Source organism: Polypterus senegalus, chromosome 4 (assembly GCF_016835505.1).
Source record: "Polypterus senegalus isolate Bchr_013 chromosome 4, ASM1683550v1, whole genome shotgun sequence".
NCBI lineage: Eukaryota > Metazoa > Chordata > Cladistia > Polypteriformes > Polypteridae > Polypterus > Polypterus senegalus.
Genome location: NC_053157.1, coordinates 30,159,157 through 30,171,851, shown reverse-complemented (window position 1 = coordinate 30,171,851; position 12,695 = coordinate 30,159,157). Strand labels below are relative to the sequence as shown.

The 12,695-nt window shown below is 35.0% G+C and overlaps 1 protein-coding gene across 2 annotated transcripts in view; it reads right to left on the bottom strand.

Moving 5' to 3' along the window:
* smad4 (SMAD family member 4) overlaps window positions 1-12,695 on the bottom strand; it is a 55,576-nt gene that overhangs the window by 19,292 nt on the left and 23,589 nt on the right. For both annotated transcript variants that reach the window (XM_039750407.1, XM_039750406.1), the window contains one exon: window positions 5,181-5,355. In XM_039750407.1, coding sequence (XP_039606341.1) covers window positions 5,181-5,355 — 175 coding nt within the window. The remainder of the gene's footprint in view (window positions 1-5,180; window positions 5,356-12,695) is intronic.

The window sequence follows — 12,695 nt, the reverse complement described above, 5'->3', positions numbered from 1 at the left end:
AGACAGAAGTCTATTTCATTGCTTTCATTAATATTTTAATGAAATTTAGAATGATGAAAAAAAAAAATCACAATTAAAAGCACATTAAAAATCAAATCATTATTGACTGATCGATAACAGGCTAATGTAAATAGAAGTAAAGGATTCAAAATAGCCTTACTGTCAAGGACAATCTCAAGGTCAAAATTATTTCTTAAATAAAACACTACTACAAGTCCTAGGAGGAAATACTTCAAAATAGAATACAAACAAGTTTTTTCACATACTCACCTTTCCCTATGCTTCGAGTCCTGGGTGATTTATGTGGCTCACTAAATCAGAAGAACACTGTAGATTCTGTACCCTATTAAGTGCCAGCTGCTACTCTGTTTTACCCAGCCTTTGGTAATGAATATTAAACAGACAGTACCCGATAAAACAAACTTCACTTGAAACTTTTCTACCAATATATATGAATACAGGTTCCACTTAAATTAGGCACCTCATTTGTTAATCATATGTCTTATTAAGACAAGGTCTGGGTTCATCCAACATAATTTTAAAATGAAAATCAAATGTTGGCTTTGGAGGAATGCTGCAGCTGTTTTGGTACAAGTGAAAATAGACACTAACATTTATTCATACGGCATTACTTTAAATAAATGGCACACACAAAAATATTCAGCACAGGTGGTAGAAACACATATTCTAGAATCTGAGTGAGCGTGTGTATATTTATTTATATTCTAGATATATACAGTATCTAAGCATCTAGATTATTTCTGTGTATGCCTGATGCTTTAAAATGTATACTGATACAAGCACACTATGCCAATAATTCCAATTAATTTTTACCTTTGACTTCTTTAGATTTCACAGTAAGTTACAAATATGTTTAAAAGGTGGAGTGGTTCCTCTGAGGCTAGGGATCTGCAATGTCAATCGGAAGGTTGATGGTTTGAATCCCGTAAATGCCAATAGGGACTCTGCTCTGTTGGGCCCTTCAGCAAGGCCCTTAACCTACAATTGCTGAGCGCAAGTGTATTTTGATGCTGGAAATAAACAGTTGAGTATTTGACTTTTTTATCTACAAAACTTATTTTTGTAAAGCACCTTTTTCTGGAAAAAAAAAATAAAAAAAAAATTTATATTTTTTATATTAATATATATATATATTAATGTGAATGTTGAGATTGTTTTTCAGCACATGAGATTGATGCGAGGATCAATTTTCGAAAGACAGATGCGCATTTCCTTGTCGCCGATCATTTGAAGTCTCTCACGTTTCTTAGACTTCATTTCTGTAAGTGTTCAGTTATCTGTTTTTCCAACATAAAATATTTTTTTTAAACATTATCTTTTTAATCAACCAAAAGTTCAAAAACACTAGCAATTTTAAATATTTTACAAACGTTTTTGCGGCACACCGGTTGCTCGACAATGATCTACACATAGGTGCACTGTATATATCATTATTTTAGACAACGAAACTGATAAGAGTTTCAGGAAACAAGAGCACTACAAAGTTCAGTCAGTGATGCAGATTTGGATGTCACTGAACACATGAATACAGAAGCATTAAGCGCCAACCCTACCTTTTGTCTACTGTTACATTGAGAAATGGATTATCATAAGATATATAAACCTACATAGGGGAAAAAGGATATGACATGAGTTATACCAGTACAAAGTTTCTTTGGTTTGATAACCTGGCATAAAGTAAAGAAACTAATAAGCACAATGGATGTACAAATCTGCTTGGATAAATACAAAGGCATTTCATTTTTTATTCTTTTCTGTTGGACCATTTAATAAAAATAAGAGAATACTGAAATAAATTTACATTTTCCAGGTATTTTTGAATAATCATGAATTAAAGTATTAAATTATTCTTATCACTGGTGCCATACGTCCATTAATACAGGACCTTTATGACAAGTGATGCCTAAAGAAAGTACCCTCTGCCATTTCATACTGACAAACTTAATAACAGTCAGTCTGACACTGAGTCATACAGTAGGCAATAGTGCTACAATCCATACAACTCCAGGACTACAAAACTCACTGACTATTAAACTGTTAACTCACAAAACAATTATTTGCTTCAATTGTGACCGAGACTCCATTATGTAAATGAGTGCTCAGCCAATCAGTTGGCACTAATGAATCATGTGGGTTACTTGCATTGTTTGCTACTTCGTCAGTCCAATTTAAGCTGTGCATTTATATCTGATATTTACTTCTAATTTGACACACATTTATTAATATTGTCAGCATTATTAATAATGTCAGCTATGTCATATCTAGAATCCGCAGAAGAGGGATTACTAAAAATATTCTTGCATTGTGCTAGAAGATTCGAGGACAAACTGAATTGAAAAGGTATTTGTAAACAAGTAAACTTCATGTGTAAAGCTCTTTGTAGTGATGACTGTGAAAAGTACAAAACTATAGGCCATGTCCTTCTAAATAATATTCTGTCTTTAAATATGGAGGGATACAGTAATGTTGGAGAAAGGGCAAAGAGCATAGAGGTTCTGCTTGATGAGTATACAAAAAATGAGGCCACTGTGAAGTAGAAATAACTATCATTGGGTACAATAATGCCGTTTGCACTTATGTTTCTTACATTGCATCACCTTTAAGGGTGGGACATTTAAAAGTTATTTCCAAGACTGTGGAATTCAGAGAACTCTGAAAAGACTTTGTTCAAATGAAAGCTTCTCATTCTGGAGCAGGCTGAGACTAATTCAAAAACAGACAAGTTGAATCTATTGAATTGTCTCTTCATCCAAATGGATTGTTGCAAACGTTAAAGCAAAACAGCCTAATCACCAAAATAATTGTGCACATGATCTTAACAGCACTGGCTTTTCCCCCTCGAATTTTTGATGCTCAAGAATCATTATGCTTCAATTGATTCAAGTTTTGATTGGTCTTTTGGTCACCCAGTGTGGCATGAATGCATGCTAGCCAGGTATCCAAGTTATATTTCCAGTTATGAAGCACTTCATTACATTGAGATTGTCAGTGGAGCAAAATGGAGCATCAGATGAGATAATGTTTCATTTTATGAGGTGGTATTCAACGTGTACAGCCGTTACTCATTTTGAAATGTTCACAAACAATGAGTTCAACTCATCTACAAAGTAGTGTCTGCTAACTCATGCACCCTCATTCAATAATTCTCCAGTACAATTTGCTCCAGTGTGGCAAACCATACTTCTGTCACTGATCTTGGGTGTTGCCCAGATATTGGGCCATTTTCAAGATATTTCCTGACAAAGAAAAAAATCTGTAGCCCATCGTTTTAGGTATGACATATGAAAGGGAACAGCACTGATACATGCTGACTAGACATGAATGAATCTTCAAAGGCAAATTGTTATCTAGCATTAGAAACTCAGTAATAGCACAATGCTTTATTTTTGTTTTTAAGCATCCATGTTGATTTTATTCTGAAACTAGAAATATTCACTATAAATTACAGTAGTAACTCACATTTCAATGCACAGGAGCTAATCTTTGGTCACATACAAGATCAGCTCTGTAAAATGCCCCTTTTAGGACCACTATCTGAACTTGGATAGTCCCTTATACACGAAAACCTCTGAATAATAGCTGTAGTCCAGTTACAAGGTAATGACTCCTTTTCACACTGGCGGAGAAGAGATATAGTATGTTTATGGAAATGTATAATAGGTGACAAAGTTGTGAAGGAAAGCAAGATACAATATTTAGAGCACTCAGAGATGATGCTTTATTTACAAGTTGGGGACAGGACTGTGGGAAACGTTTAAAGACACAGAGACTCTATGAGAAAGTGTAACGCTTTTGAACGAGAGATGTGATGAGTAGACAACAAGAAAGAAATTAGTAGAGATCAATAAAGCAATAAATAGTGAAGCAGTCAGGGAACATATGTACTTTTTAATCTCTATTTACTCAAAATATGATTCCTATCAACCTCAAGGCTTTCAAATGCTTGGTTATTAAATGCCAAAGTTTAGTTTAAATAAAATTAAACGTCACAGAAAAACAGAAGCTTGTCAAACACATTACATCTCTAGTGATTTTATTTTTAAATTCATATTCTTATTTGTTGTCATATTCATAGTACAATAAGATTCCTACTTACTCATCCCATACAGATTTGTGGTGGTACGTAAAAGCCACCATATATTAAAAGCTACATCATACAAATATATACAAGAGATGCCCACATAATTATCAATAGATGTTGCAGCTGTGTACCTTTATGGCCTGTGGAGACTCTCTATTAACAGCCACTGGATCTAATAGTGTGAGCATTGATGGTCATGTACCATTTGCCATAATATGGGGGTGGATAGATTATGCTACTGTGCAGGATGTCTGATGTCTTGAATAGTTTTCCTTTCTATGGCAGAGTGTGTTATAGAAACTTAGAATGCTGCTCACAAATTACTGGACAATATTAAGAAATAATAGGAGGAGAAAAACAGCCATAAATCGATTTACATTGTACTCTCGCACAAAAACTGGAAGGCAGTACTTAACCAAAGAGCTCATTCTGTCTTAGGTATCTTTCAAGCCTCATTACCATGTATTTACAAAGAGTCAATATACTATATTATATAATATATAAAGCTTTAAATGAAACTCATGTTGTGAAACTAGTCAGTTACAGATACTTGTATACTGTATTTAAGATAGGTCAATCAAAAGATAATACCTTATTTATCAACAAGGGGAAATAAAAACTTTACAAAAGCTCAAGAAAAATAAAAACCATCATAAAAACTACAACCCTCCCAACTCACACACAAGTTCTGGCTTGGATAATAATAAAGGCACAGCCATCTTGAACTTGCTTTCATTTATGTTCCATTAGGATTACACAGATTAACATTCTGGACAGTTAATATTCAATAAACAATGTCTGAACCACGTTGCTTATTAAATTTCACTAAATAACCAAAAGCCCCAAAAATATATTAATGTAAAATAACTTGACAATAAAAATTACTTCATTTGGAACAATTATCTTAAGACATCAAAGTGGTTCTATTTCTGATTTACTGTTTTCTATAATCATACAGTGACTGAAGTCCTTCTAGTTCTACAATATCATTTCATATTTTTTGAAAGTTCACTTCTAATTCTACATATAAATGCTTCACAGCAGTTGTGTAAAATACCTGAGACGAATGCTCACTCACCAATGCCTGGAGACACAACCCGTTCATAGTGATAGGGGTTCACACACACACTGTCGCACTTTAGGTCAAAGGCATATTGACAGTATTTGACATGCTTCAGTTCATTTTTGTGAAGATCTGGCCACCTCCAAAGTCGAGCATAGATAACATGAGGAAATCCTTTCCGTCCAGCAACCTGGAAGATATAAAGGTATACAAAATAAATCAATACAGATGCAGTTTTTGGGAACAGGTGAATATTTTTTTATTTTTGTTTTTTAAACAAAAACAAAACATCATCCCTGGAACTAACAGATCAATTGGGTAAAACTTTCAGCAAGAGATATGAATATAAATTAAAGAGAAAATTAGGAGTACCTTCCTGTACCTCTTCAAAAAAATAAATTCAGAAAACTTTATAATAGCAGAAGAAATTTCAGTATCATTTATCCGATTCTGCATTCCATCAAATGTTGAACTATACAAAACGCAATAATAAAAACTGGCCAAATCAAACACATTAGACAAACAATTACTATATGTAAAAACTGAGGAAGCACTTGACTGAAATATTTTTTTCATTGAATTCCGTGGAAAAATAACCTTGCCATGCTAATTCCAAAATAAGGGAGAGTCATGAGATATGGACATTTAGTGACAAGTGTAATGATATATGCTTACTTTGCATTTTGTATTTCTGCTCATGACCCAGAAAGCAAATGTTCCTATATAGGGAGATGAATATTAGTACTACTATATACAAAGAGAAATTTAACAGCTAGACTGGTGACACATAATTATAACCACTAAAATGATTATGAAAGTCTTCGTAAATTGCATTTTTCTATGCAGAATTAAACATCTGATAATGCAGAACGTTAGACTAAACTATGGACATGATAATCACAATATGTTTTTGTTGTATTTTAAACTTACCTAGCTTAATAAAACATTTTGCTTATAAATAAGGCTCACGCTCCAGCTTCAGTTCTCATTAGCCAAGCATACTACAAATTTGACCAAGAATAGCCTATAAGACAAGAACCTGGCAGCTAAAGCAGAGGCCAAAGTAAAATGTGAAAGAAATAACTCATGACCTCCAAGAACCATTTTACATGTACTCACAAGTAACTATCTGCTTAAGTGTACAAGGAACACACTCACATACATCTGGGCTCAGAAAACAGGCCCTTCTGAAAAGATGTCTTTGCCACAAGCATATTGTATGGTTGGGTTTGATTGCATGGTTTAGATGACAGTGGTAGTTAAGAATCTCCACAGTGACAAACTTACAGAAGTGAATGTGATCCAGCCATGAAATAATGAACATGCTGCATAATACTGGAATGTCTAGATTAACATATCATTTCATTGGCATGTAAAAGGGACTTCTGAAATGGGAAATGAGAGGAAAAAAAGTCTTTTACATTTACTAGAGACATCACAAGCCTTCTTCTTAGGAAACTCAATCCTGTGGCAATGAAATGGAGATCAGTGCCAAAAGAATTTTAGAATGTTAAAGCTCAATGAAAATGCAGTGCTTTTAACAGAAAAAAAGTCTTATTTGCTGTAGCACGGATTTCTGGAGTCATGGAAGACAGGTGTATAAACAAGTACATAGTGTGGGCAAAAGACTTATGACTACATAAACTGCAAATTACAACCCTAAATTAAAATTCAGCTGAAAAGAAAATGGTGCACACCAGCTTGAAAAACTAACTAAATGAAATGTCCTCAATGTCATGTGTATTCCAGCATAGTCGGCACATTATAAATCTGAATGGTATGTTTCCTAATATGTAGCGGAATCTATAAATTATCGGTTTTATTATATGTCCACTTCTTTAGCCATTTTAAGTGTTATTATATTGGACATTATGGTGAGAATTAAATATGCAGTAGCTTTAAGGGCAAATGTTTGCCAAACTGCCTTATGGTCCTTCACTCCAAATAATGTATAGGATGATAAAAGTCATTAGCCGTCATATTTAAAATGAGGATCATGTGATTTGAAGGGAGACGTGTTTTGACTGTGAAGGACTACCGAATCTATATATTCTGTGTCACACATAAAAAGAAATCTTCTTTGCATTGAACTTCACTATTTCCAGGTGCTGGTTCTTTACCATAATTGAATGGATAAGACCTGAAATTGGGAGGTCTTTTGGTATTTTTGTTTCAAGGTGTAATACTAGGGAGCGCTGTTGCTCCTCCAAACCCACAGACAACACGTCCAGACACCAAGTAAAAAGTACCAGAAATAATTTTAATTTCTTCAATAATGTGCACAAAACACCTCCACAATACACAACAAAACACAATAATCAATACAACAAATCTTCCTCCCTCCCAACTCAGACTGCTGGCTTTCCCAGAGTCCTTTAAATAGTTCTTGACACAGAAGTGCTCCTGTCCTTCAGTCCCTGTGATTCCACATCACTTCCGGGTCAGATAAAGATTTATATTTTTCTTCCCTGTGAATTGGGAGTACTTCCGGGCTATACGGGAATTAAAAATCCCCTTGTCTTCCTGCTGCGTCCCACGGTGGCCCCCAGCAGGGCTGTGAAACCAAACTCCATCTCCCATGGTGCCCTGCGGGAATCCTGGGTACTTCTGTGCTGCAGGGGAGAAGCCATCTAGCGGCCTGAATGTGTCGGCCGGGATGAGCTGCTGGCCGTCCATCACAAAGGTATTCACCATTCACAAGGCTTTTTTTTTTATTGGTGTTTGATTCAAACAAGCTGGTAAGCATTATATATTTATCATACTGTACAGGCTCTACTCCAATTGCTTTGTGATCATTTACTCCAGGTATCTGATGGTTTATGTGCACAGTTGCCCCTCCAGATTTGTGAGTTCGACATTCATGGTTTTGATTATTCTGGAGTTGGCTGTAAACAATTAAATGGGAGTATTTTTTTAGCCTGCCAAAAGATCACAGAAACTTACAGATGATGCGTATGCCAAAGATATAAATACACAATACTAAAAATATGTACTGCATATTTTTTTATTTTTTTAAAAAACAACAAACATAACTAAGGGATCTACACCAGGTACCTTCTGCCATCGCTGCTTCTATAGTTATTTAGCAGATCCAGACATCTAATCCCTGCTGGCCCTTGCCCTCTCCCTTGTTTAGACCTGACGCCATCCTCCTTGACTCTTGCCTTTCTTAAACCTATTCTCACCTGCTCGCTTCTCAATTTCCTTTCTCCTTTTATACCTGTCCCTCTACTTTTTAACTGTACAGCAAAACCTGGCTGATGCCCTGCGCTCACCAAAGTGTTCAACACCAATCAACTCTTTATGGCAAATACTATTATTCGCAAGTTTTCACTGTGGGTTGGGGGGCTGTCTTCCACCCCAACCCTCACAAAGGTGCAGGGGTGACCTATAAACTTAAATACGATGTGTGATGGGGAAAGCACAGAAAGGGTCATTACTGCTGGATTATTTATGTTTTGTGTAACAGGTTACGTATACTTTGAGTTTCAAAGTTGTGTTTACAGAAGTCTCTTTTATATATTTTGTTGTTTTGTGGGTGTAATGGTGGCTCTGAGACTAGGGATCTGTGTTGGCAATCAGAAGATTGCCAGATCTAATCCCATAAATGCCAGAAGTAATTCTACTCCATTGGACCCTTGAGCAAGGTCCTTCATGTGCAGTTGTTCCATCCAGAGTATGATGTTAACCTGCATCCAGATCTACAAGCAGGTCCTCCAACTTGCAAGAGAAAATCTGGGGGATGACGGCAGGACTGGCACTCCAGCCACCGTAAAAAAAACTCACACTGTTCGATTCCATTCAAACTTGTGGTGCTGAGGTGTCACCCACTGCACGACTGCACTCAAGTTCAAATTTGGGTTTCTGAGGTGATTCGTTGTGTGGTGGTTGCAGAAACACACTGTATCAGTGCATGTTCCTAAGCTCTTTTCTTTTGCATTCATTTATTACTTTATCTGACAGCAGTGGTGTTAAGAAGAGGGACCTATTTACAGCATAAGAATAATGACCTTACTCTGGACTTTTGGGCTGAAAGGATTTTCTTTGTGACCAATTTGATTGGATTGCCTGGTGTGGTTACAAGTACAACACTGTTAACAGGGAACATATATAACACAAAAGAGGACCATGATTATTTAACAATTGTCCAATAATATGCCTATAATGAAATGTGTGTCCTGTAAACTGCAATTTTAGCAAAATGTGAAAGACATTTTTTTACTGTAATTACTAGTACTTAAAAATACATTAGAGCTATGAAAGACAAGAACTACAAACTTTTGAATCAGCTACAAAAAGTACTTTAGTTCACCTGCAAAGAATCTTCTTCTAGCTTAGATTAATCTTGCTTCAATGGAAAGGGGAATGCTTTGCAAATTCTTAGAATATTCCCAAGTGGTACAATCTTGCATCCATCTTCAAGGGTCTGGATGCAGACTATGTGTACTTCGCATGTTCGCTAATCACCTCTCCTCACAAAATGAATTGAGGCAAATTTTATCCGAAACAAAGACAATACAACAATGACAATACAATGACAATGGTGACAATGCAATATTTTATCAGTTTTGATCTGGAATCTGTACATTAATCACATTAAATTTCTCATTTCCTTATACTTTTAGTGAATACATATACATATACAGTGCTTTTAGCCAACACACATATATATGAAAAATTAGCAGTGTTGGTCACGTGGTTAGTGTGTTGGACTTTCAATCTTACATTCGAAGGTTCATGACCAATTTAGACAAAATAAAAAAAGATATATTTTGATTAATTGATAATGAAGTTTTGTCAAATTATATCAATATGGCAATTAAGTAGCATTGATCAAGTGGTCAGTGTGTTGGACATTCAAGTAAATGGTCAAAGGTTTGAGACCAATGTACACAAAGATTTTTTTTTTTTTCTTTCTATTTTTTCATCATTTATATACAAATGTGGCAAAATATCCTTTTCAGTGATTTGGTAATATTGGCTCAATGGATAAGGTATTTTCAAAAAAAAAAAAAAAGACTAAAGGTTTGATTCTCCAATATACTGTTACAAGCGCACATTTCCAGTACTTCATACATGTAAGGTTTCACCGTTGTTAGGATTTTCTGAAATGAGAGATGAACATAAAAAATGAAAATGCACAGATTTCTTAAATGATTCCAAAAAAAATAACTCTTACAATATGAAAATTTCTCCAAATCTAACCATTATCCTACATACATTAGTCAACTTTTATATGATGTGTCATTTTATTTTCATAGTTAAGATGGTTATAATTTTCAATTTAAACAGATCTATACATTTTAAATGAATTACGAGATAACCTTAATCTTTCACGTATGTGAATATATCTGGTATGTATGGGATAGTTTCACATACATACGAGATAAAGTTAGATTAATAAAAAAAAAAAAAGACAAAAGTGAGCTTCGAAGCTACCTAATTATGACTATACCAAAGCCGTGAAGCTTCTGTTTAATGTCACTTATAGTATGCACCAAATTGCTTCCCACCCAAAAAAAAACGATACCATGTTCCCTTAGGGACTCCATACGTGTGTGTAAACTGCTAACTGTAAACAATGTATGTACCTAAGCCCACCTGTCTGCTTTTGATATAACCACACTAGAAGAGATTGAAGTGACGTCAAACTGAAGCTCCGTGGCCTTGGTAAAGTCATAATTAGGTAGCCCCGAAGTGCATGTTTGTAATTTCTTACTCTAACTTTATCTATGTATGAGATATTTTCATGTACATACAAAATACTGTTTTAAGTAATGTCCATATTCATGTTGGTCTAGGCCAGGGTTATCATAATTTTTCAATGTGCAATTCAGAGGTTCTGTAAATTGAAAAAAAAAAAATGAAAATATAATCTAAGATTAAGTGTAACCATGTACTTCACGTATCAAAGCCAACTGCCAGAACTGGGAAAGCTTTCAACATTTTATAGCTCAGACAGAACTCTTTGTGCCAGTATATACTGAAACCTAGGTTACTCAAGACACTCTCACTGGCTAAGAATATATTACATTGATTATTAAATACTGCATTATATAGTTTTGTCTAAAAAGAAACATTTACTCAAATAAATGTTATTTCTCCCCACTGTTCAATGGTTACATATTAGCATTTCAGCATTCCCATAAGCAAAAGAAAACTGCTTCTTAACTGGTAGTGATGGCCGGAGGCCAATTTATAATTTATACATGGATATCACGGTACGCTTACACATGGCTTCTTGAGTTGTTGAGCAGTTTACTGTATGAAATATAAATGTACTACAGTAAAACAGGGGGGTTACTTTCGAGTAACATGCTTCATGTGATACAAGCATTACAAAACAAAACCACAGCACTGTACATACTTAAAAAAAAGAACATAAACCCAAAAGAGGAGCAGCCCTTCACTTTTATTGTATTTGTAGAAGTGCTAGAGGAGCCAAGGTGCAAATCTGAATCGAGATTAAAAGGATTTTTTTTTTTTTTGATAATCTTTTTCATGTGACTGTGTGGACCCGGACCCCAGTCCTGACTTGGTTGTTCTCTCTTGATGAACAATCTCAGGAATAACAATCTAAAGCTGAACATAGACTAGGTGTCTGCAATTCTCAAAACTGGTTTGTGACACATGCATTCCTACCATGAAAGGGGTGCCTTTTTTGTTAAGTACAAGATCGTGAATACACATTTTCCACAATAAACACAAAAACATAACACTGGGGAAGAAAATGTCCAATGTACAATGGATCAGCTTAACATACATGAAACAGAACAGAACTATTAAGCAAAGATGTATCATGTATCAATTTTAACTAGTGTTGACTGTTACCATAAATATATTTTATTGTAATTCTGGAAGACAAAGGTAGACTAAACAATTTGTGGTGTAGGAAGTGAATATTGACATATATGTTAAATATCACTGACATACACTTTTAGACTGCATTACAAAAATCAACCATCTCTTGCCAGTGTGGCTGCTTTGAAGAAAAAAAAAAAAAACACATTCCATATATTTATATGAGAAATGCTACTATAGCTCATCAAATTTTCAAGGAAGGGCATAAGGCAAAAAAAGATTATGTCTAGCTCCAAAAGAACAGGCAGAGTGGGTCTTTCTTTGGTTTATAGTTTTTGGGGATAGATGGGGATGCTCTGGAGAGGGTCAGCTGCTTTAAAATTTCTTATAGTTACCATCAGTGACTACCTGAACTGGGCAAACATATTCTATTTGCAAAAAAAGGTTTATCATTGCCTTTCTCTCCACCAGTGTTGGAAGAAAGCCCAGATGTCTCCATCTAAGCTCATGTACTTCTATAGGTTAACAGTGAAATTAATTTTCAATGGAGGTTTTAACATTTTTATAGCACCTACTCAGCAATGCAAAGGATCCTGAAGTTGGCTCAAAATATTACTGGCACATAGCTTCCTTCTGTCCGGGACATATAAAATGTGCTGCCTTACAAACAGTACTATTAAAATATTCAGCCATCCAGTAAAGCCATCTTTCTTTTCTTTTTATATAAGA